Genomic DNA, 26494 nt, shown 5'->3' on the forward strand with positions numbered 1-26494 from the left:
AAAAGAATTGTTACTCAGTAACAGCTTTATTTGTCTCTTACAGGCCATGACTGTTCCATTAGATTATGGAATTTGGACAGTAAGACATGTGTACAAGAAATAACAGCTCATAGGAAGAAATTGGATGAATCAATTTATGATGTTGCTTTCCACCCATCAAAGGCATATATCGCCAGTGCAGGAGCTGATGCTCTTGCCAAAGTATTTGTGTGAACCAACATAAATTGACATCATGAGAAAAGATTTACTGGTCAGAAAGGGGGTCTGTCTGCATCACTGCCATCAAGAACGTTACTGATATGACACTACATGTGACCTGCCTGGGTAAAGGCATACTGGGGCAGGCATAAGTTGTTGGGAATCACATCTTCATGTCAGGCTTATTAGTTTAACTGTAATTAACTGTATTTGTGGGACAGAAAGAAAAAGGACTCCAGTATCTGTGCTGTATACTGGATATGAACTGAGCGTAATTTTTTTTTTTTTAAAAAAAAGGTGTTTAAGCCAATGTGGAGTCTGATCTTACAAAAAAAATAAAGGTCTTTTTGTTGGACTCTGTGTGCTGCCTTAGGGTTAGGAATGTGGTGCTCTTGTGGGGAAGCAAACTCCAAGAGTAGCTTTTCATCTCTTAGTGATCTTACGTTTATTGGTTGAATGCCACAGATTCCCTTTTAAACTTATTTTGCTTTAAAAAAAGAAAAAAGAAAAAAGAAAAGAAAATTTAACTTAAAATATTTTAGCATTAGTTGCACAAAATGTTTGGATAAAATTCTAGTTTTTATAAGTCTTTTTATATATTTAGCCTGTCACAACAGTGCTCAAGATCATATTGATGTTTTTCTGCATTATACAGCCCTAAAACACAGAGATCTCACTAACCTGCCACCTATAACCACTTTCTTTCCTCCTTTTGCCTAATACAGCTCAGCTAAGTCCTTCATAAAGATGATAAATCACCTTCGTCTACATGTCTTCATGAATCAAGGACTATTACGTGTATTAAAATAAAGCTGTGGAGTTTAGTACTCCAAATGAACTCTTTAAAAACTAATCTTGACATCTATCACTATGTGATATTTTGTACATCTTACTGTATTTACAAGTTTATTTATCAAGGATTATCCATCTTGCTAATGGCCTATTATTTATTTCACTTTTTGTTGGTCTTTATATCCTTTTATTAATGTGCTAAGGGAACCTGTGTATCTATTTTGGAGCTCTTTGAACAGTCTAAAATAGACTAAAAATGGAATATTTTGTAGTTAATTTACAAACCAAGGTGTATCTCCCTAAGATACTGTCTTGATTTACCATGAATCCAAAACCAAAATGATCTAGTTAAAAAAAAAATTGGAGAATATTTTATTGCCATTACATATAGGATATTTTAAAAAGTTGAATCAGGATACAGAAGTCTGCTGGGATTGGACTAGTTTTCCCTGTTTTATTTTTTTAGATGTGCTTAATTTTATGGTGTAACTAAAGATTTTCTTTGTGTAATGCATGATTAAGACAATAAAGTATTTTTTTCTAGTCTTCCAAAAACCTTTTCTGATCAGTTTGCGAGTTTTGATGAGTTTTGTAAGGTTTTTGTTTTACAGACTATGAATCAGCAAATTTTTAAGATTGTACCACAAAGCAAACGTACATCTGTTGAGAAATAATGTATATAAAATGCATATAATAAATATTGAATTGTGTACCTGTATCTTGCTGTTGGACGCATCATTTCGTGTTGAATAGTAAAGTATAATACTCTCCACAATTGAAGTAGGAAAAGAAGGTGATTTCTTAGTCCTTCATTTTATGCTGTTCTTTTTATATTCCTAGTAGTTACCGATGTCCTAGTAAGATTATAACACAAATACTATTTTTCTATTTTGCACCACCTGTGGAAGCTGTTATGCTATTAAAAGAAGTTAAGGCTTCCAGTGTCATGCTCATCCACTAAGCTTCAGACACACAATTTTTTTTTTTTCTTTTTTTTTTTTTTGGTTTTTTGAGACAGGGTTTCTCTGCAGCTTTTTTTTTTTTTTTTTTTTTTTTTTAAGAGCCTGTCCTGGAACTAGCTCTTGTAGACCAGGCTGGCCTCGAACTCACAGAGATCTGCCTGCCTCTGCCTCCCGAGTGCTGGGATTAAAGGCATGCGCCACCACCGCCTGGCTCAGACACACAATTTAAATAAACTGCTTAGACAACCTATTTAAAAACAAAACGAAAAGCCGAGTTTTACTTATTAATAAATAGTGTTGTCTTATTTAACTTAGCTGTTTCCACAAAAATGTTAGCAAAAAATAAACTGCATTTGCTTAGTAGATAGTTGTCCTTATAAAGTTAAAAGTTAGCTATTTGAAAGAAAAAGCCTCAAGATACTAATACCCCCTTTCTTAGAAGAAATTGCAAATGGAATAGAATTAGGCATTGCAGAATTTACGCAGATTTTTATTTGGATTCCTGCTTTAAAAATTATACATTGAAAAATTTTAAGAAACTCAGTTGTTGCTGATAAAACACTTAAGACCGGAATTTAAAAAGTAACTTGGTTTTGGGGCCTGGGGTGATGATTCAGTGAGTGAGTACCATGTAAGTGTAAGGGCTTGAGTTTGAATCTCTATCTCCCATATAAAAAGCGTGGTGTGTGTGACTGCATACATAGAACCCGGATGTTGAGGGGCCAGAGACAGGAGGGTCCTGAGAGCTCCCTGGCAAGCCAGCCTAGCTCTAAAGGTGAGCTGTCTCAGCGAGCACATGCCCATCCCAGCTCAAGGCATTAAGATGGAAAGCACTGGAGGAGGAAGCCTGGTCTGGCCTCTGCATGCATTCGTGGGCATACACCTGCACTCTCACATGTGTATACCATATGTACCCAAGAACACGAAGCGGTTTCTGTTCTCTGAGCTGAAAAATGAACTAAAGAGATATTCTTCCTCCATACTCCTGTTTTTAAATAATAAATTTCCTCAAGGCTAGTTTTGTTCTGGGAGCCTTCTGAAGCCCATTGCATCACTATTTAATTGTAATTTGCTTGTTACTTCAAGGCATAAACATTTGTGTCTTATGGTATATTAAAACTGGATTTTAAAAATAGTATGTTTATTTTTTGTATTTTTTAGTGATAGCAAACAGATTAAAAGGTTGAAAAAGTCATTTTTGTTTTATATGTGTTTCTATGATAAAGTAACTTGACTTTATATGTAAGTTTTAATGGTATTTTAGTATGTTTTCCCCCCTTGCTTTTAAATCATTCTGTCTCATGATTGTAGTTACTTTCATCATTTCAAACTTTACCCAACATCTCAACTCATTAGGAAGCTATAAAGTGATGTGCAAGGCGCAGATATGGTGGCTTTCATAACTGTAAGGTTGGTGTGGGGTGTGCAGCAAAACATTTCAGAATAAGCTAGACATGCCTGCCGAAACTGGATTATAATACATATTTTTTAAAAAAATTTTAGTTTTATGAATGAGTGCTCTGCATGTCCACCTGTGTGCTGGAAGAGGGCGTCAGATGATCATGAGCCACTATGTGGTTGCTGGGAATTGAACTCAGGTCCTCTTGAAGAGCAGCCAGTGCTTGTAACCGCTGAGCCATCTCTCCAGCCCCTATAATACATCTTTTTAAAACTTCATTTTTAAAGCTTGTAAACTCTACGTGTCTATAAGCTCAGCATTGAAGAGGATGAGGCAGAAGATTTTGATGAGGCCGGCAAATTACTTTGTCTTAAAAGTAATTCATTATTGTATATTCTTAGATATTCTTTCTTTGTTCACTTACAGAAATGCGTAGCATCTTAAATTTTTAATTCCTCTCATTCTTTTGACAATCTAAATGTTAGCATCTTTGGTTATCTGAGATGTTTCAAAGTTTTGTCCTTTGTTGAATTAAAAGACTTGTAAAAGAGCTAATGAATGGAAAGTGGGGTTTCATTTGCTCGAGGGAGAGAATTTAGGAAGTCAGGTTAAATTGAACCTATTTCTTATGGTAAGATTCTTGTTCACAGTGAATTGTTTGCAGCCTTTCGGGGGGGGGATGCTCTTTTTATTAAGTCTTTATGTCGTTTTGGGGGCAGTCTCTTCACATAATAATCCTTACTCTCTGCCCGGGTTATGAAATTTGGGTACGCTCCAGGAAGTCATGAGTCTACAACCATTGCCTTTCTTAGGTCAGATGGTAGTAAACAGGTTGACAGGTGGGTAAAGGAGAGGCCAGAACCTAGCTTAGAGAAAGTAGCCAATATGGAATGGTAGATTCCTTTGGGGAGAGCCCTGTGAGCTCTAGTCTATGCTGAGTGGGTTTTTGATACTCTCCTTGACATCAACTTCACAAATATTGTTAAGTTTTTAAAAAGATATGGTTTATGTTTATCTTGAAGCAGGTACTCAAAAACATGCCCTATTGGTTAAATCTGGTAGTCTACAATAGGTGTTCAGCATGTAATTGAATGAAATATTACACAACTTAATTCAGATTGGTCATTAGCAGGAGTAGAATGTTTATCATAGAAGAAAAACAGTAGTGTTAATAAATAGGCACTTAGTCACTTCCAGTTTTATTGTTGACATCCAAGCTATTATGTCAAATATTTTCTTGGTACAATACTTGAAACATTTTTCAAAAACTTTCCGTGCTTAAACATTTTCTCAGTTCTTGGAGTAACATGCCTGTCTATACACATAAAACTAAGGATATAAATAGAAAAATACCAGGCAATCCTATCTTTACTCAATGTGGTATTTTCAGCCATTAGTTATGAAAACACTACAAAAGAAGCTTGATACATGTTCCATATAATGTGTATGAAGACTAGTACATGAAATAACAGCTGTCTGCTGACTGGTTTTAAGAAAGCATCCACATGGGTCAAAATTTACACTTGGTCTATGTTTAAAAGTTGCTCTGCTCTCCTTGCACAGTCAGTACAGAGTAGGGAAGGACCAGTGCTGTGTCTAACTGGAGCATACGTAGCCACTTTGAGTATGCAGGTTTGCAATCTTCAATTTAAACCCATGACATCTCTTTCCTGAGTTTCTAAGGACCCTGATTATCCTTGGCCAATCTAAATTCGGAGCTTCAAATGAAAGCTCATTTGCTTTAAACTGCTGTTGACATATTTACTGATACTGGTAAGCTATAAAGCTACTTAGGTATTGAGAATACAGTTTGCATATTAGATCCTCATGTACTTTTCTTTGAGTTGTCAGAGTATCACAGTTACTGCTGGGATTCTAAGAAATCTCTACAAATGCCTCTAATGACGTCGGAGACAATTGGTTCTAATCCTGTGAACTCTCTGGTAAAGAAAGCGTGTGACTCCTTGGGTTTAGAGGCCATATCTCTCAGGTCATCCAGAGGTGCCCAAGCCACACCAACAGAGAAGATGGTGATACCTACAATGGAAATATTTTTAAGTGAGTTAAAAATTGGCCTAGCTTACATACAAAGTTACATATTCATATATTAATATATAACCTCAGAGAAAACTGCCTAATTTAAATGAGATCTATGCTAAGTTTTCTAGGTAGACTACAGTTTGGTTGTGGTAAAAATAATTTTGTCAGAACCAAAAGCTTTGCTATTAGCAACTTACTGTAAATGATGAAAATTCCATGATATCATTAAAGACAATGTGTTGAACAAACCAGGAACCAACAGGTCTGTTTGTAAAGATCCTACATCCTGCATATGTGGTGGGCAGTGAGGAAAGACCCAACTACTGTCACTTTGACATCACTTTGAGGTCTAAGAAGCACATTAAATTAAGCCTGGCACAATACATTTTGCATTGTCCTAGGAATAGGTACTAGTGATAATTTTGTTTCCTCTACTTCAGTCTTTGAAGTATTGACAAATCCAATTATCAAAAATTGTAGGTTTTGGAGTTGGAGAGATGGCTCAGCAATTAACATTTGTTGCTCTTGCACAGAACCTGTGTCCAGTTTCCAGCACCCACGTAGTTCCCAACCATCTAACTCCAGTTCCAAGGGGTCAGATGTCCTCTTTTGATCTTCACAGGCACCAGGTGTACACATGGTGCACTTAAGTCTTAAGTTGCTAATCTTTAAAGCAAAAATACCTGGCGATTAAAAAAACTTCCAAAGGGATTTTAATGATGCCTGGAAGAACTGCAGTTCAATCACGGAAACTCTAAAGCTCATTGAATTTAATCCACACTGCAAGGATACTTTCCACAAAAATGTCTGAGCCTATATTGATGGAGAAGTCATAGGACCCCTTTTGTATCCCTAACACAAAGGACAACCATCTTACCTGCATCATGAGCAGCTGCAGCGGGGCCTCGGACATCATCATAGGACTGCCCATCTGTGACAATCACCAGGAAGTTTTTGTTGGGACTGTCCCTTATGGGACCAAATACATTTCTAACAGTAAAGGAAATGGCATCTCCAGTAGCTGTTCCACCGCTCATATAGCGTATGTTTCCTAGGACAGCTAGGACATTCTCTTTGGTGTTATAGTCAGTGAAACTGAATTCTGTGCGCTGATCATAAGTGAACTGGACAGCAGCTATCTTGGCTCCAATGTCTGAGATTTCAAATGTCTTGGCTATGTTAGAAACAAATTCCAGCATGAGACGGAAATTGCTATCCCCGACACTGCTGGAACCGTCGATTAGGAAGGCGATATTCACCGAGTTGTAACAGGTCTTGCTGCACATCATCTGCTCATGAGTGCAGAGCTTCTGCACCAGAGGCTTCACGTATTTTGTAGTGCCAAACCAGTTGGGCATGTGATAAGAGAAGAAGCCGTTGTTCCGACACACAGCCTAAAGGGGAAAGACAAAAGATATCCCCAAAATAAAAAGGTTAGTATTTTGCAATGGTGGTGTTGGAGAATGAACCTAGAACTTATATCTGTATCCCCAGCCTTCTTGCTGGGTCTTTGGAGATAGGGGTCTTAGTTAAAACAGGCTGGCCCAGGACTTGTAATCCTGTCGTCTAAGCCTCATTGAGTAGCTGGGATTGCTGGGCAGTGGTGGCACACGCCTTTAATCCCAGCCCTTAGGAGGCAGAGGCAGGTAGATCTCTGAGTTCAAGGCCAGCCTGGTCTACAAGAGTAGCTGGGATTACAGATCTGTTCTTCCACGCCCTCCTCAAACAAATATATGTACATTAATCTAGTTATGGGCTTATCAGTACTAGGTGTAGGAGGTCCCAAACTGAGTCACTCTTGCCTATTAGCAGGAACTGGTCATTACACCTTACCTTGTCAACAAATGCAACATCCTGAACCATCCCCAGTTCTTCAGGGATAGGCTTGGCCACAGAAACTATAAATACGTTGACACCAAACTCTCTGGCCACAATGCCTGCTTCCTCAATGTCATCAGAAGGCCAGCCATCAATAAACACCACCACCACTTTTGGTATCCCTTTTCTCACCCCTGCGTCTGCTGTAAAGAATTTCTGAGCAGTGTGCTTCAAGGCTTTTCCTAAGAACAGAAGCAAATGAACTGCATTGGTCACGGCTCAAACGACATTTCGATTTCTGGGTAGCAATGCCATTCAATTTAAGAATTTAACTTATGGAATTCAGTTAGTAAAAGATCTATGAAATGGGAAAGTTTGATTATCCTTCAGACCTATTTTTGGTCTTCACAACCTACACTGCTTCCCCCTCCACCTCCCAGAAGTCTCATATTCCCTTCTATCATTTAATGGTAAAACATAACACGCCGCCTCCTGTCATGTGCTCTCACCCTTTACTGGCCTGTGAGGGCAGCTAGGGCACAAGGAGCCTTCCAAAGTCTGCTCCATCTTCCTTTGTGGTTAAGTCTGTTCATCTTTGCTTATAAACAGTAACTTTCCTAAAGAGCACAATGCTGTAGGTTTTTAAATTTTACTTATTTATTTAAGAATTATCAGCACCAGGTGATGGTGGTGCACACCTTTAATCCCAGCACTTGGGAGGCAGAGGCAGGTGAATCTCTTGAGTCTGAGGCCAGCCTGGTCTACAAAATGAGTTCTTGGAGAGCCAGGGTTGTTATACAGAGAAACCCTATCTCAAACAAAACAAAACAAAACAAACACACAAAAATAACAAGCAAAGAAAGAATTACCGGCTAACCCATTGGCATATTTTCCACTACAGAGAGTTGTCAGGTGATGAGATACAGATCTAGCCAACACAAGAGCTATCAGGAGAGCGTCTCCTAGATGGCACTAAAAGTGGTAACTTGTGGTTTTGGTCTCAATCATCCCTATGCTGAGCCCAGAGACGGTACACTTACCTGTGTTGGAATTACCCCCTCGGAAACCTACTTCTTTTATGGCAAACAAGACATCTTTGGCTGAAGTAAAGTTTTTCAGGTAAAATTCTATTTTGGGATGTTCACTATAAGAATAAAAAAAAAAGTTTTTAGGAAAAAAAATAGATGACCTTTTTAAAATTTACTGGTAGAGGACCAATGTTCAATTCCCAGTAACATAGCAACATAGCAACTCACAACCATCTAATTCACTTCCAGGGGATCTAGCAACACCCACATGACCCCTCTGGGTACCAGGCACACACATGGTATAGAGAAATAGGCAAAACAATAGAAACAAACCACATTTAAGATAAATGTAAGAAAGAGTCAGACCTAAGTCTTTTTTAAATCACAAAGTATATGATCAACTAGCACATTGCTTCCACTCACTGGGAATGTTTCAGAAATGTAACAAGTGTGGTTGCTGCACTCCAGACTTATTATATTCTGAATAATAGCTAAGCATTTGCAATTTCATTTCCTATCTCCATGAGGTGGAATTATACTAATTATTTAAAGAAACAGGCTCAGACTCACGGAATTTGCCTAACAAAATATGTTAAATTCAGACTCAACTGCTTCAAATTCAAGTTGGAACTGGAGTTACAGACTTTCTGTCTGCAGCATGGTAAAGCAGGTGCGGCTGTGGGTTCTGGTCTTGGAGGCACTCTGCAGGGTTGGGCACCAGGTATGTAGGCAACAGTTGGGTGTGAGAGTACATCTGCTCCAGAGCACAGCCCCAGAAGCATTTAGCTGTCCATTAGCCAAAAAAAAATATTATTGACATCTAAAAGTATTATTTGTATGTGGGTGTTTTGTCTCCTTGTTATGTCAGTGCAGTGTGCGTACCTGATGCTCACAGCAGCCACAAGAGGGCGTTAGATCTCTTGGAACTGGAAACAGATACGTGTAAGTGACCATGTAGGTGAACCTCGGTCCTTTGGAAGAGCAACCAATGCTCTTGATTGCTGAGCCTCATCTCTAGTTCCTAAGACTGACATTTTAAAGATGGGGAAAAGTACAAGGAAATGTATTGTAAAACACTGCAATGTAAACTTTTTTTACAGAAACGACAACGGCATTTGCCAATCCTGGTTATTTAAAGAATTTCAGCTTACTTTTAACTATATTTTGTTCATTAGAGATCATATCAAAGACTGAGGAGATGGTTCAGTCCAAGACATAAGTTCGATCTCCAGAACTCATGTAAGGAGAGCTGAGCGTGGTGGCTCAGATTTGTGATCCCAATGCTGAGGAGGCGGATGCCTGGGACATGTTGGCCAACCAGCCTCCCTACTTGGCGAGTTCCAGGCCTATCAGAGACCTGTCTAAAACAATAAAAAGTGGATGGCATCTGAAGAATAAAACATGGAGTGTCCTCTACCTTCTGCATCCACGTGCACACACACACACACACAAGGCTGAGTAAAACCTTTGTTGTCAGAATTTCATTAAGTGCAAATTTTTAAGCTTTAAGCATAAGTAGCCATTTTAACATCGGGCTTTATTGTTTGTTTGCTTGCTTGCTTGCTTGCTTTAAGACAAAATCTCCTGTTTCATCTTTCTGGGCTGAGGACTGAAGATGCCTGTGACGATCCCCGACTCTTCAAGATTCTGTGAGTGACAGGAAGAGCACAGACTTCCTCCCCGCCCACCTGCTGGATCGTGCAATCTGCTGGCACGGTTTGGTTACCTAGGTAAGTTTGTAGTCACTCTCACTTATTCAGATTCTGACCTACGCCAGTCATCTTATTTTTGCATCATTAATGATGCAAAGGTCACCCTAGGTGTGTGTATTTTAACAAAGCTTGCCTGAAGATCAGAGTGCAGAGCTAAGCCACTAGAGGCCAAGCAGTGGTGGCACACACCTTTAATTCCAGGACTTGGGAGACAGAGGAAGAGGGATCTCTGTGAGTTCAAGGTCACCCTGGGCTACACATGATTGACTCTGTTTAAAAGAGAAACAGAGCTCACACAAAGTGGGATCCCATCACTAGGGAGGCGGAGACAGGAGTGATAATGGCTGGGCTGAGAGAGGAATATAAGGCGGGAGGAGACAGGAGCTCAGAGCATTCTAAGGATGCAGTCTGAAGTGTGGTATGAAGGGGTCAGTCAGATGACGCAGTCTGAGAAGGCAGTCTGAGGACAGGATCTCCCCTTTGGTCAGAGGATTCGGTAGAGGTAAAAGGTCTGTCTAGTGGCTGGACGTGTTGCTTCTCTGACCTCTCAGCTTTCACCCTCTAATATCTGACTCTGGGTTTTATTAAGAACAATTAGAATCTGTGCTACAGTGAGCTCTTTATTCTAGTGCTTCCTAAAGCAGAAAAACGTGAGGATATAGGTTAATGCAGCTTTCATTTTGAAAAAGCTTAGGGTTAAATTAGTCAAAACAAATCAATGTAAAAAAAAAAAGTCATATGGGAGAGTTGCCTCAGGCAATGTTGAAATATACAGTAAATACATTTAGGAAATGTATCTGGACCTAAATCAGGCACAGTAGCGCACGCCTTTAATCCCAGTACTTGGGAAACAGAGGCAGGTGGATCTCTGAGTTTGAGGACAACCTGGTCTTCAAAGCAAGTTCCAGAGAAACCCTGTTAAAAACAAACAAACAAACAAACAAACATCTAGATCACCAAAATAATAATAAAAAATCAGTACTTGACTCAAAGAAACTTGTCTAGATGTTCATAAAATTGATTTTGCATTTAAATCAACATAATAAATGGCTCAGTGTTTTAAAGGCAAGGGGAAAAATGACTATATTATATAGAAAGGTTAAATACTGGGCTAGAGAGATGGCTCAGTGGTTAAGAGCACTGACTGTTCTTCCAGAGGACCCAGGTTCAATTCCCAGCACCCACATGGCAGCTCACAACTCTCTATAATCCCAGTTCCAGGGGATCTGATACCCATGGCAAAATACCAATACACATAAAATAAAAATACTTTCCTTTTTTTAAAAAAAAGAAAATTTAAATATCTTCAAAACAGACCCTATTATAAAAAGTAACAAATGGACTGGGGAGGCAGAGGCCTTGAATTTGAGGCCAGCCTGGTCTTCAGAGCGAGTTTCAGGACAGCCAGGAACCCTGTTTTGAAAAACTAAAGAGAGGGGGGGGAGGAACATAACAGCTGGAATATTAATGAGTGCTCCTAGCAGTGCCGGGCTGTCCTTATCCACTGCTGACAGCATTAGCTGCCTCAGTCAACCTTCTAGAAAGCAACTTAGCTATTCTTATCAAAGACTTTGAAAGTGTCTGAACTTCCCACCCAGGAATTCAGCAGAATGAAATAGTCAAAGCTGGGAACCAAGCTGACATAGGCTTCTTGTCATGAGGTGCTGTGTGGCAGCGGACGGCAGGGGGAGACTGTCTCAAGTATGCAAAGGAAGCCTATAAGACAGTGTGCAACACACATTCGACATGAGAGAATGCTTCAGACACTAAGGGGTGAGCAAACGGGGTCCAACACTTTCACAGCCTGAAATGTAGACAAGGGGAAAGCAAACGTGTTCTCCAGCACAGGAAGGAAACACAACTTTACAAGGACGGGACCTGGGGGACTTGGTCTGCGAAAGGCACTTCTTTGTTCTTCTACTTGTCGTCAAGCTTCCTCTAAAGAACATTAGGAGGTGCTAAAGCCATCACGATCGTGTTTACAGGAATGAAGTAGAAGAGGGCACGTGTCGGAACACGGTCCCTGAACGAAGCTGCGTGGAGAGACTTCTGAGAGCTCGTGATCTCTGGTTGTTCTTGGATCGTGCTTCCGTGCCTCCCTCCCAGGTGTAGAAGGAGTGGGTTTACCTTAGACCACCCTTCATTTTGCCCATTTTTATCCAGCGAGGTGCTTGTAAGCATAAGCAGTCCTCACGACGGCATACAGCCTAACTCAGGTGACCTTTGTCCCTGTGACCGTATACAGCTTGCACGCCAGTGAACTTTGCTCATGTGCCCTGCTTAACCCTCAGAATAAATATTGTATGATGCCCTAGATGAGACTTTAGTCCGCCTCACTTTTTGGCTTCACTCTCTCAGGCTGATGTCACCATACTAGAGCCGTGACAGTCATGCTTTGGATCTCCAAGGAAGGGACATGGAAAGGGGTTAACGTTGGGGGAGGCTGCTGTTCATTTCGCGGCCACCCGTATATATTGGCAGAGTAAAGAAAGGGAACAGAGAGCTCATCACCACTTCCTCCAGAAAAGGAAAGCCGGGAGCTTAGTGAAGCAGAGAAAGTGTTCGTGTAAGGCTCCCAGGTCAGGAAACCCCTTTCTGGCTTACTACAGTGTACTGGTCACTAAGTCCTTGTAAGCCAGTGGTGCCCTCAGACCCGCACAGACTAACCAGACGGTCTTTTGGTGGTGGTGGTGTTTGCGGTGTGGAGAATTGTGAACACTACACGCGCATGCAAGTGCTTCAGATATATTTTCTCTCCCTAAGGACCGGGTCTCACCGTGCAGCCCTAGCTGGTCTACTTGCTATGTAGACTAGACTGGCATTGAACTCACAGAGATGGGCACAAAGCAGATATAAGGCTATCGCCTGCCTCTGCTGCCTATGTCCTGGGGTTAAAGGTATACACCACAACTTACTGAGACGTTCGTAAATCCTGAATTATAGTTTGGGATTCCAGCTTGTCCAAACTTAAATTATATTTAACTGAAATTAATATTACAACTTGGTAAGTAGTTATCATTCAAGACAGCCATAATTACCCATTTTTATTAAAGTTGGTACCTGGCTTGCACGAGGCCCACGTGTGGTCCTTCAGTCCCAATCCCCAGCATCAACGCCACTTTCCCAACGAAATTCTTCTGCAAATTAAATCGGCGCTGGCCTATATTAAAGCTCCCATCGATCAGAAATGCAATGTCTGCTTTACAGTCTGCAGAGAGCCAAAGGAGGTCTTCATGAGTCTCAAGTGCAGCTGGAGGAAATGCCCCCCATCCCCACCCCTCCTCCTTAGCTCTCACCTTTATTGCCAGTCTTCTTCTCTGGCGTTTTCTTGAGTCGTTTACCTGAAACAAAGGAAGCACTTGAGCACAAGCCCTTTGCACAGCAGGAACTTCCACCAGGACGAGCCTGTGGCAAAGAGTCCTGTTCTTAGAAAGGCCTTTTAAATTCATCCCAGGGTCTTCTGGACTGGGAAAGCAACCTCGGAACGGAACTGTGGCAGGCCTATGTATTTGGTATGTATCTATCCAAGGCTTTGATATCTAAACCCACAGCTGAAGCAAGAGTGGGAATACAGAGACACATGTTCTTAATTTCTTCGACTTTAAAATGGTAGGGGCCGGAGAGATGAAACAGCGGGTAATCTAGCTTTCACGCTCTTGCGGAAGTCCCAGGTTTGGCTCACAGCTCCACATCAAGCAGCTGAAGTCACAGCGCCTGTAACCTGGGTTCCAGAATAGCCCACCAGCCTCTTCTAGTTCCGCCTTTGTCTGCACACACGCCATACACATAAATACAGTCACAAACATACACACACAAAACAAATCTCTAATAAAATAAAATGAAAAGGCCACTGTTTTGGAAATAGAGATCCCTGAACTTTTTTGTAGCCGCCACACACTGGTTTCTTTCAGTCACATGGCAGTGCAGAAACTAAGTGGACTATCGGAGCAATGAGCTGGAAAGAAGTCCTTGACCGGTTTCCACACGTGGTCCATCAAATCAGGGAGGGATGGGATAAACTTCCTGAGACTGGATGAGCTAGGTTTATGATAAAGAAGAGAAGAACCGTGAACTCTAAAGTAGAATGCTTCCATCTAAAGCATCAGTAAACGTGAGGTAGCTGCTTTGCTCCTCTGTGATATTAGTGTTCTGAAGGCAAGGTTCTACCAATGGCATTTCTAACTCCAAATGATGTGCCCGGCAACAAGGGGATCGGTTGGTGTTTCATACCTGCAGGCGGATGAGCTGTGGACACGGCCCGTCCCGTGGCTTCCTGGGAACTGCTTTTCCCTTCTGTTGAGATGAGAAGTTTATTGTTTTTCTCTTTCCTTCTCTGCCATCAGAGCATTATGCATCTAACATTCCACATGATGGCTGGGGGCAATGGTGACCCAGATGTAGACATCACACTGACCATTAGCTTTGGATTCTTGATGTATTTGAAAAGATCACCAAAAACTGACTTTCAAGGTTTGACAGTTTGTTACCTGCTAACTATCTAGGCATTCAGACTGCAAACAATTCCGATTTCGGTTTCCACTGAGTGAGGTGAGACTTTTACTCCCCCAAACTTGAGTGACTCTGTCCCATAGTTGACTTCTTAACTACAAGATTCTCCATCAATCAAAAAGGCTGGTCTAAAGAAAGCCGAAAATCCCTTTGAGGGGTGTGGGGAAGTGTTTACGCACAGCTGAGAACAAGGAAATTGTACCTACTGGTCACGGCGAAGGAAGAAGGCCATCTGGAAAGCGTCTGGGACTGGACGCCATTGGCGTCCACAGAAGAATAGTTCTCTCGACCAGGAAGGCTATAGACACGCACAGGTCCCCCGGAGGTGTCAATCACTCCCCTGCAATGTCAGAGCTAAGCTGAGACACTATCCAGTTGCTCTGATTGGTCAAGAAAATTGCTGAGTGGAGAAGTTGCCTAAAGATGCTCGCTGCTGGCTTCGAGACTCACTTTTATAGGAACAAAAGTGACTGGAGAAAAGGACTTTGCGTTGTCAAACTTTTAAAGCGATGCTAAGGACACACTGGTACCCTGTTTCTCATCTCTCCAAGATTCAGAATTAACTGCATACGCTCTTGGATTGTATTAGAAAAATCACACCCACTCTTTTACTGTAGGATGGGGTAGCATTGGCTCACCGTAGTGACAGTCAACAAGATACCTCATAACCTGAGTTCAGTCTCCTCATGTGGAAAGCAGACCAAAGCTGGGTCTACTTTAAGATTTGAGATGGAAGCTAAAAAAACCCCAAATATACGACACAATGAGGAATGTTTTAGAATCGTAGGAATGTAGCCATCAGGCACTTATGCAGAGCTGGAGAACCGGCTCAGTGTTTAAGAAGCCCCAAGATAGTTCCTAGCACCACGAGGTGGCTCACAACCACATGTAACTCTGGCTCCGAGGGATCCAACACCCTTGTCTGTCCTCCATGGGAAACCAAACAATTATAGCATACACACACACACACACACACACACACACACTTTATTAATTAATACATCTGCTTATTGTCAGACAGCTTCCCTTGTACATTTGGTGATACAAGAATGCCCAGGAAAACCTTAAGAATATATCCACCTTCTGTGGCCCAAAGGGACATGGAAAAGAAGCAAGCAGGAAGGAAATGGGACCAAACAGCTAAATGGGGGAGAGACTAACTATGCTTGTACCACTGTCCTCCCGCATGGCCCTTCTCACATGTTCCGGCTCACCTATGGACAGCAGCCCCACATATGCTGGATACCGAAGCATATACTATGTTCCCAAACACAGAAAATTCTTCGAGAGAGCAGCCTCCTGGGCAGAGAACATCTGCTTTCTCTTTCCGGATATCCAGGCCTCTGGTAAAGCAGGTGATGGCAATGGGAACTGAAGAGAAAGGATTTGTTACATAAGTGCTCCTAAGGCTTCATGGAGGAGTGTTGCAGGAAACGCGGGATATGGGATTATTTTAACCCCCTAGTTTCTATGCTTCCACCAAAACACTGACTTAAATGTTGACGCTGTTTTAGATGGTAGCAAAGCAAAAGGGATTTTCAATTTAATCTAGGGCCCAGTTACTACAGATGTCTAACGGGACAGTATTCCCAGTTCTCAGTCAATTTGGAAAATGTAACAAAGTACATCTAAATGAGAAGACAATGCTTGTCTTTGACCTTGTCCTTAGAAGTACAAAAATCTCAATTGCAATGAAACTATTGACAGTCATTTACCACGACAGTAATTCTGGGTCGTGGGTGTCTTCATAGACACATGCAAAAGTCTTGAAGTGACCCTTTCCACTGGGCTGTTTAGCCTTGTTACCTGATACAACCATCGCCTTAAAATCTCATGTTCACATAAGCCAGCTAGTTAACTGGTGCCTGGATCCACAGAATGTTATTTAGTTGCACAGTTTCCAAATGAGGAAATGAAAGTTATAGTGTTAATTAGCCCAAGGAGCACCCCACAACTCCCAAAGGACAGACACCAGGTAGTCCTACACTTACATATGATTATATCTCCTCCAGATCCACCAAGGGGACCCTGGAGGCAGCAAAAGCTTCTTTAGAAAACCCTGAGGGGCTCACTCAGTCACCCCAGCACTCGGGAAGTTGAGGCAGGAAGATTTTTGCCTTGAGTTTGAGGCTAGCCGGAGCTACAGTGACACCGCTCCCCAAAAGCAAACAAAGTTACTATGAAAGGTGTTAATTTTTTCAAATTACAACAAACTCCGAAATGGTAGCCTGCCAATTTACTGCTGATTAAACCGAGATTAAGGTTATTGAGTATGATTTTCCAAACACAGGGACAAAGATCTTAGGAAACAGATGTTTGGGGTGGGGTGGGGGTACAACATCTCCCGACAAGACGGGATAGTTTTGCAAGTTGAGTTACTTGCCTCTGACAAGGACCTCTGTCTGTGCTGCTAGCTGGGCCATGGAAGAAAGGGGAAGACTTCTCCAGGTGTAATATCGGTCCTTACTCCATACAGGAGTCCAGCACCTCTACCAAATAACCCCAGTCTTTCCCGTTTTCAGCGACCTGGGGGTGGGGGCGGCAGTGACACTAGACTCTCGAACCGAGTCTGTCTTAGAGCCGCTAACACTGACTCCCTTGGACAAAAGGTGAACACGGCAGCCAGGTGCGGTACTTACCGTTTCCACTTTCAAGAAAAGCAAACGACAGATTTTTAGAAGTGAAACTACCCCTTACATCGCAGAAAAGACACCGAGCCACAAACCCTTCCTCGGGCTTTTCTACATGTGGGACCAACTCTTTTGAGGCTTCCAGAGAGCGAGAAGAACTGCCGACGGTGCTTCCATAGGGGTTACAGTACGACAAACACACAGCAAGGTGATCGGACTAGGTGGGACCAGGACCTGAGGCGCCCCATCTGTGGGCTGGAACCAACCGGTTTTCCCAAGCCAATAACTCGGGACTAGGAGTCCCGGAGCTAGATGGTGTACTCCCGGGAAGGGGACCTGTCGGACCCCTGGTGCACAGGGGATGGGAGCGGGCGCCTCTCCGCCACTCCAGTCAGGCATCCCTCCGCAGGTCCTCAACCTCCTTCCCTTCCTCCCTGTCCTCCCTCCCTCCTCCTCCCGCATCCAACTCACCGGCTCCCTCGGCGCGCGCGAGCCGGGGCAGCAGTAGCAGCAGCAGCCACGCACCTGCGGAGAAAGGACAATTAGGTGGCTGCAGCCTCCGCCCGCGCGGGCGCGGCGGCGAGGGCGCGTACCCACCGAGGCAGAGAGCAGGGATCCAGGACGCGGGCATGACGGGGGTCTGCGAAGACCTGCGGGAGAGCGAGTCGTGAGCGAGGCTCGCGGGTCTGCGAAGACCTGCGGGGAGAGCGAGGCGTGAGCGAGGCTCGCCGGGCTCCTCGGGAGCGGGCGAAGGCGGGAGAGCCTGGCCGCTGCAGATAGAGCAGTCCCGGGCACACTGTGCCACCTCATATCGGCGTGGGGGACGCCAGGACACACTGATAGACAGGGACAGAACCCGTGCACCATCCCGGGTCCCGCACCTGCGTGGGATCCGCCCGGCTGCACCCGAGTGCGGTAAGCGCGGCTCCGTGGCCGCTAAAAAGGCCGGCGGCGCGCATGAGCACTGTGCTGTGCGGGGGGCCACGGGCGGGGGCTGGGAGCGGTCCTGGGTCCCCCGGTATGGCGGTGGCCGGCCAGCTCCGCCCTCGGCCACCGACGGCCCTCCCTGGGGAGGCCGGCACGCTGGCGCCTCTCCCTGCCGTGTGGGGGTCCCCTGGGGAGGTGTGAAGGTAGCCGGTGGCACCCCGGGATTTGGGGGTGGGGTGCATCTGAGAGCGCCTGGGGACGCTCCTAGGGACGCGCAGGTCGTGCAAGGTACTGGACAAGGTGGTGGGTGACTGCCCAGGGGGAATAGACGGGCTCCTCCGCACGGTCGCCGTGGGGTGCAGAGCAGCGGAACACCGGGTCCTAGAAAACTTCCAACTTCGCGCCCGTGGGAACAGTGCTACCTTTAAAGTAAAGCCAACCGGCATTTGGTGAAATGCTATGCTGGGAAACTTGTTCCACGACCCGTTATTCTTTAGGGGCTTGGCCTTCGGACTTCTTTTCTGCGAGACTTTTCCCTGACCGGTCGTTTGTTGTAAGGGGTAGGAACGTCGTAGAGTGCCCGCTAACCTTTTTATTTACATTTTCTTTTTCTTCCTTTTTTTCTAGATCAGGGAAGATTCCTCCTTGTTTGTCGGTCCAGTCTATTTGGTTCTCTGTCTGTCTCTCTGTCTCTGTCTCTCTTTCTCTCACTCACTCACTCTTTCTCTTTGTGTGTGTCCCATCCCCCACCGCCAATTCTACTGTAGTCACTTTTCGTGATGGACATGGAGAAAGAACAGAAGAACTCAAGGGGAATGGTTAGTGACAGACGACTCCCTGCAAGAGAACTGAGGAACTCCAGACCTGCACAGCCCTTACTTACTCGGGCAGTTGTCCCCCCCCCCCCGCCCTTTTTTTCTTTTGAGATTTGGTTTTACTGTAATCACGATAAATCCACAATTCTCCTACCTCAGCCCTACTGCAGTGCTACGTCTGCAGCTGGCTACAATACCTGTTTTAAAACTAGCTTTATTTATTTGTAATTTATGTCATAGAATCCATCCATTTGAAGAACAGGATTCAGTGACTTCAAGTAAAGTTTATGATCCTCATCGTAGTCCAGTTTTAAAGCACTCCATCACCCCCAAAATGATGTCTCCTGGTGGCTGGCGGGCATCCCTTTCTTCACTGCCACACTCAGCAATCACGAATTGACTTCCGACCCCTACAGATTTGTCTTTTATGGATATTGTACAAGTGGAATCGCTCCTACACCAACAGGCATGGTGTTGCGGGGCACCTGTGTTGGAATGTGTCACTCACTCCCCTCTCAGATGGTCAGCCCTTGCCTAGGCAGAATGGTTTGATTTTTTCATCAAGCAGATGAGGACTAAAGATTTAATTCCTCTTACTACCCGTGTGTCTTCTGAAGGGAAAGAGACAAAATCGCTTGATTGATGGATTGGGATGTGCTGGCTATTTCTTTTTTGTGGCTTCTTGAAGGGTTCGACCTCTTCCCTGAGAGAGCTGTGCTTTTCTTAGAAGTCCTATTAACCACCCCTAATATATTCTTTGGGCGAAAGACGAGGACAATTAAAACGGTTCTTCTCATGATTGTTCTTTGTGTGTCCTCCACCAGGGTGGGATAGCCTCCTCCAGTCATCCTGGGAAACTGTCATGATCTTGTAGAATTAGTTGCCAGGCAGCAACTCAGGCGCTGCTACTCACATCACATGGCTGAAGGGGTGCAGGCAGAACCGCGGAAGGGCATAGTCCCTGGACGCCGGTCCACAGTGATTTGGCAGAATCAAAATTGTGCAGCTATTTCCATGATAGACCCAGAGTCTGTGACTTAAAAAATAGAGGAAATAGCTCATTAAGTTTCATGGTTGTTTACCCAAGCATTTTAATTGTTTTGTTTTGAAACATTTAAGAGAAGTTAGAGGTTAGTCTTTATTTATTTTTATTCTTTTGGAAAGAGCAACCAAAGAGGGTGGAGGGGTCGGGGTGATATTCCTGTTCCTCAGTTTGTTTTTCCTGTTCACCGTAAGAACATGGAGGGAAAATATGTGACTGTAAGAAGCCTGGCTGCAGAAATAGCCAAGGCAAGGGCCAGCCAGATCAGCTGCATTTGACTGAAAAAGACACATTGTTAAAGTTACATGTTTGCGTTCAGCTGGGTGACATTTCAGAGCTGTACTCCCAGGATTGTTGGTTTATCTCTCTCTAAGAATTCAGTTATTCAAACACCAGAGAGTAGCTGGTTCCTCACGGGGTTGCAGTTGGGACCACCTGGGGAACACTCAGCTGGGCTGTAGCCTGGGTCTCCCTTCCCCCTAGAGAGTCTGTTGCTGTTGGTCTGGGATGGGGCCAGAGCCTCCGGCAGTTAAAAACCTTCAGATGGTCCCAATGCACAGCTCCAGGCACGCAACACACAGTTCAACGACTGACTAAGAAATTAGTAATTCTAATCTTTCATTGGCTTTTCGGTGTTTCATCGAGATTCTATTTCTATCTGCCAACTACATTTCCCTGATGACACATGGCTTGTTGTTTAGGAACCACTGCCCAGGGCTGGTGAGACGGCTCAGCACGGAATGATGATTGTGCAAGCCTGGCCACCAGAGTTTGCTCCTGGGCGGCCCATGTGAAGGTGGAAGGAGAGAGCCGACAGCCGAGACCTCTGACCTCACACACACCAGCACACAATAATAAATACGATGAACAAATTCCTAATGAAAACAATGCCCAGCAGATAGGCTGGGAACTGAATTTCAGAAGTACTTGTCAACTTGGGAGGGGAATTTGCTGTTAGCGCACATGTTTGCAGGAATGAGACCCTGGATGCCACCTCCAGGCTCCCCCCCAAACAGCTTTGGCTGAGAGTGTGCCCAGGGTATGCTGTTCCATTTCTGACTTTGTGTAGAGCCGGCCATGTCACTAAGGGACGAGCTGCCCCTGACACTGATGGCCTGTGTGCTGCTTCAGACTTTTGGACGATGCTGTTGGCTGTGAATGCGCTGGAAACAGTGTAGTTGTCTGCGTGTATTTGCTTCGAGTCAGCAATGAGCGCGAGGGCCTAGTCTCCCTGCTGTTGGTGTCTCGCTCTTGGAAGAGGGTGTTTTCTGAAATGTTGATATTTTGGTTGTTGGTATTTTGTTTTTCATATTTATTATTTGATTGTTATTTATTTAGGGTGTGGGGATGGACCCCAAGGTAGCTCTTGCTTTTTTTTTTTTTTTTAATTTTCTAGGATGATTAGTCCTGTACCAACTTGTGTACCACCAAAGCTCTGTAAACAGTTGCTAAGCACAAAGCCTAATTTATCCTGGCTCCTATTTTGATGATCTGGAAGTGAATGTGTTCCCTTTTAGACTGTCCTACCGTGTCCCATCCATCGCTACGGCTGATTAGATAGAGGGAAATAAACCGGGTGCTCCTCTCACCCATGTATTGAATCAGCAGTGGTGTATTATTTTTTTCTGTATCTGGGTTTTCTGATTATTTTCTGGTGTTACTATCTTCTACTCTGGTGATGACTAGCAGTAGAATAAATGTCCAGAGCCTCTGAGGAGTGAAAATTAAAAGCCCATCCATGCACTAGCGTGTATAAGTCAGTGTGTGGTAGAGCCCTTGTCTAGTACACACGAGAGGCCCTGTGCTCAACCCCAGGTCTAGAACACTAAAAAGAAAACTAAAAAATTGATTCAGAGATGGTCCTGTAACCACCAGGCCTCAGCTTCTTCTCTTACAAGGTGGAAGGACTTAGAGCAGCTACTGAAGCACGCTTCGTGACTCTGCATACATGGCTGCCCACCCAAATGTGGGTATCAGGGGCTATGCTGTACTAGGGGTTGGAAATTAGCCAGTTAACAAACACTGGCTGTGCCCCGAGACCTACCTTCGTATTCTAAACATCCAGGCCAAGCAATAGTTCTAAGTAGATGTATGAAGAACAAAAGGCTACTTTTAGCTGTCAACTTGACCCAACCTAAAATGCCCTGGGAAAGAACTAGATCAGGTCGGCCTGTGAGCATGGCTGTGGAGGACCATCTTGGTTGCCCTAATTTCCAGAGTTTAGGCTTTGGACTTTGAGAGAGTAGAGAAAGCAAGTGAACACAACATGTATAAGTACTGATTCTTTCTTTGCTTTTTTTAAAAGCACACTTTAAGGATTTATTTTACTTTTAATTGTGAGTCTGGAGGAGTGTGTTCACGTGAGTTCACACACCCACAGAAACATCTGATCTCTTGGGGCCTGAGTTACAGACAGTTGTGAGCCACCTGATACGGGTGCAGGGAACTGAGCCAGGGTCCCGTGCAAGAGCGATATGTGCTCTTAACCACGGAGCTGCCTTTCATTTCTCCCTCTGCTCTGAATTCGATGGGACTAGCTGCCTCGAGTTCTTGCTTGACTTCCCCGTAATGGTGGAGTGTGACCCGGAACACTAGCCAAATAACCGCTTTCTCCCAAGATGCTCTCGGTCAGGAAATTTTATCCCAACAGAAATGAAGTTAGGACAGGTGATCTGTAAAGTGGGTGGGCATTAGTGCTGACCTCAGACCCTGTGACACTCCAATCTAGGTGTGACTGTGCTGATGTTCATACTGTGAGACGGGTCATCCTGGCCCCGGGAGAAGTCTTTGATCTGTGATGTGCAAACCATTGGTGATTGGACTGGTTGTTTGAAACCATTGATCCAACAAGTTTTATCAGATCGAGCTATCAAGACCTGAAATAAACTTTTCTGTCTGTGTGGGTCTAAGGTTATACATTGCTGATGTTGCTAAAAGATAAAGTTTATAAGTCATTTTCTATAGATCAGGGAACATAAGAGGAATATAAAATGTATTCAGACAACTAAGTGTATAATATAGAAAATTTTATTCATTTTGAGACAGGGTCTCTCTACATAGCCCTGGCTACCGTGGAACTCACTATGTAGACCAGGCTGGGTAGAGATCTGCTACCTCTGTCTCCCTAGTGCTGGGATTAAAGGCATTGTGACACCATGCCTGGAAGAATATACTAAATTTTAAGTATTTAACAAGGGTGCTGATTTTATTTTCATCTTAATTTTTGAAATTTAATTGTTTTAATTTGCATTGATACTATTTCAGAATAATTGTTGAAGACATTTTCGTATTTTGTCAAATTTAACTAGCCATGAATATGATCCATCATTATCATCATTTTATTGTGGGTTGAATTTTTGTTTGTCATCCCCTTGCAGCTCCTGGATGGGAAACAGTTGCAGAGATAGTCATGGACTGGGGTGCGCTAAACAGACAAGGTAAGAATGGCTGGTGAGGGACTGGTCCCCAGTGGTCCTGTTCTCCTTGGCAAGGAACGGGTAACCTCAGCCTGAAAGCCACAACCCAGTGATCAGCGGGCAGCTCAAACTGTGGCTTCTTTTGCCACACACTTTTTTACGTTTGGGACTCAGAACTGGAAAGCTCAGGGCCAGCGGACATTCCCTGCAGCTTCCTCCCTTCTCTGGAGCACTTGGAGAGATCAGAACATTGCTATGGCCCCTCCACAGGTAGACCCAAGTGCTTGGCCTGTTCCCCCACAATAGTATATTGGGTGACACCTCTTGGCTTAGTCATTCACTGCTCAAGATTTACAGTGTCCAGAGTGAATGAGAGCCTGCCTCATTCACAAGGTGAAGTAGTGGCTTCTGCTATGGAACCCTCTAAAGAGATTGCAGTCCTGACTTCTATACTCCAGGCTCAGCGCTGGTTTGAACAGGATTAGACAGAAGGGGCTCTAACTTCAACTGACCACTCTTCCACCTGGCAGACTCCAATATTAGAGAATTCAGAAGGAAGCTACGCCAATACATGGTTTGTATATTTTGTCTTGTTTTTTTTTTTTTTGGTATTAGAATACAATGTTCAGGTTTCATTATGGCATTTTCATTCTTAAACTGTGTGTGTGTGTGTGTGTGTGTGTGTGTGTAAGCCAGGAAGAGGGCTGAGGGTTGTTGGATGTCCTCTATCAATCTCTGCTTGTTCCTTCAAGGCAGGCAGGGTCTCTCCTTGAAACTGGGGTTTGTATCTCAGACCTGTGGTTACAAGTGTGTTTGAGCCAGGCAGTGGTGGTGCACTTTAATCCCAGCACTTGGAAGGCAGAGGCAGGCGGATCTCTGTGAGTTTGAGGGCAGCCTGGTCTACAAGAGCTAGATTCCAGGACAGGCTCCAAAGCTACAGAGAAACTCTGTCTCAAAACAACAACAAAACAAAACAACCAAACAAAAAAAAATAACCCAAAAAACTAAAGCAAAACAAAACAGAAAAACAAGTGTGTTTGAGAACACTGGCTTGTTACATGGATGCTGGGGTCTGAACTCCGGTCTTTATGACTGTGTAGCAGGCACTCTTAACTGCAGAGCTGTCTGCAGCCCCATCACAGTATTTTCGAACAGAAGTTGTTTTCGTTGATTCTCCTTTCTCCCCTTTCTCCCCTTTCTCCCCCAGTGGCCTCCCTTCCTCTTACATGCCACATGTGCCCTCTTGGCTTTCCCTTCCTCAACACCTCTTTCACCATCTCCTGGTCTTTGTAGTTTCATAGCCTATAACTACACTCATGCCTCTTACACAGTACATGTAAGGATTGAAAGCCATGATCTGGATGAGACAGAACATGGTTTGCTTGTTTAGTCTGGGTCACCTTGCTTGAGGTACTTTCCAGGTTCACCCATTTCTCTTACATATTTTGTCCCTTCACTTTTCTTCACAGCTGGGTAAAATCCATCGTGTATACCATTTTAATTGCCCGTTCCTCTGTTGCTGGGCATCTAAGCTGGCTCCACGTCCTTGCTGTTGTGAACAGTGTAGCAGTAAACATGGATGTGCAGGGACCTCTGTGGTAGGGAGTAGAGTCCTCTGAACACATGCTCAGGAGAAGAGATGTGTAACTGGATCATATGGTTGTCCCAGTTTTAATTTGTTGAGGCCTCATGCAGACATACATGCAGGCAAAACACCAATGCATGTAAAATCAAAATCAATAAATCAAAGAAGAAGAAGAAGAAGAAAAAGAAGAAGAAGAAGAAGAAGAAGAAGAAGAAGAAGAAGAAGAAGAAGAAGAAGAAGAAGAAGAAGAAGAAGAAGAAGAGGAGGAGGAGGAGGAGGAAGAGGAAGAGAAGGAAGAGGAGGAAGAAGAGGAGAAGGAAAGGAGGAGGAGGAAGAAGAGGAAGAAGAGGAAGAGGAGGAGAAGAGGAAGAGGAGGAAGAAGAGGAAGAAGAAGAAGGAGGAGGAGGAGGAGGAGAAGGAGGAGGAAGAGGAGGAGGAGGAGGAGGAGGAGGAGGAGGAGGAGGAGGAGGAGGAGGAGGAGGAGGAGGAGGAGAGAAGAAGGAGGAGGAGGGAGGGGTTGGATCCCTTGGATCTGGAATTACAGGCAGCTATGAAAACGAAACCCCGGTCTGGAACAGCAGCAAACATCTGTTCAGCTCCTAGTTCTTCCTTTTCTACAGCCTAGGGTCCAAGTCAAAGGAACGAAGCCATCTACTACGAGAGTGTCTTTCCCCACCTCAGTTCACCTAATCACGAGCCTCCTTCACAGTGCACCTGGCAAGCGTCTCTGCTAGGTGACTTCAGATCCTGTCAAGGTGACAGTCACACTTTATCACTGTAGTTGAATTTGCACTTATATATAAGTATAAGTGCTACAGTTTAATTTGAGGTCGGGCATTGTGGTACTTCAAGCATTATTCTGCTTAGTGTTGATGTGCTGTTCACAAACTCTTGTTTCTGTATGGGGTTTTGGATTGTCTTTACTAGTTCTACGAAGAGTATCATTGGAATTTTTATGGGACTTGCTCTGGATCTGTAGATTACTTTGGGTAGTGTAATTTTTGTCATATGAATTCTGTCAATCTAGGAACATAGCCTTTTCCATAGTCCAGTATTTTCTTTAGTTTCCTTTTAAAAATGGTCTTAAAGTTTTCACTGTGGAAGTGTTTTATGATTTCATTAGGCTTATTCCAATATTTTTGTTTTGTTTTGTTTTTGCTTTTGGAGGCAGGCTTTCTCTGTGTAACTTTGCTGCCTGTCCTGAAACTAGCCCTTGTAGTCCAGGCTGGCCTCGAACTCACAGAGATCCACCTGCCTCTGTCTCTCAAGTGCTGGGATTAAAGGCGTGCACCACCACCGCCTGGCCCAAGATACTTTTTAAAAAGCTATCATTATGTATGGGATATTTTTTCTAAGTTTTTTCTTAGAAAAATTTATTATTGATATCTATCAGTATGTATGAAAACTACTTATCTTTGTATATTGAGTATTTTGTCCTGCAGCTTTACCGAAAGTGTTTATTAGGCCTAAGAGCTTTCTTAGAGTCACAGTTTGTGAATATGATAATTTGATTTCTCCCTTATTTCCCCCTTTGTATCTTCCTCTTGTGTTATTGCTCTAGCTAACACTATATTGATAAGAGTAGCGAGAACACCAACCTTGTTTTTGCTCCGTATTTTAG

General features: G+C 43.7%; 2 protein-coding genes across 4 annotated transcripts in view; one reads left to right on the top strand and one right to left on the bottom strand.

Moving 5' to 3' along the window:
• Strn3 (striatin 3) overlaps positions 1-1708 on the top strand; it is an 86792-nt gene extending 85084 nt beyond the window's left edge. For all 3 annotated transcript variants that reach the window (XM_038337792.1, XM_038337793.1, XM_038337794.1), the window contains one exon: positions 44-1708. In XM_038337792.1, coding sequence (XP_038193720.1) covers positions 44-213 — 170 coding nt within the window. In that variant the 3' untranslated portion in view covers positions 214-1708. The remainder of the gene's footprint in view (positions 1-43) is intronic.
• Positions 1709-5212: 3504 nt separating this feature from the next.
• On the bottom strand, positions 5213-17719 carry Coch (cochlin). Its single transcript, XM_038337745.1, has 11 exons — positions 17686-17719; positions 17560-17613; positions 15673-15829; positions 14665-14798; positions 14180-14242; positions 13246-13290; positions 13010-13157; positions 8250-8353; positions 7225-7451; positions 6269-6785; positions 5213-5388 (listed from the first exon to the last, which is right to left on the bottom strand). Exons 1-11 carry the CDS (start codon positions 17717-17719, stop codon positions 5213-5215), a joined length of 1659 nt encoding a protein of 552 aa, XP_038193673.1.
• Positions 17720-26494: the final 8775 nt, after the last annotated feature.

Source organism: Arvicola amphibius, chromosome 7 (assembly GCF_903992535.2).
Source record: "Arvicola amphibius chromosome 7, mArvAmp1.2, whole genome shotgun sequence".
In the NCBI taxonomy this organism is placed as follows: Eukaryota; Metazoa; Chordata; class Mammalia; order Rodentia; family Cricetidae; genus Arvicola; species Arvicola amphibius.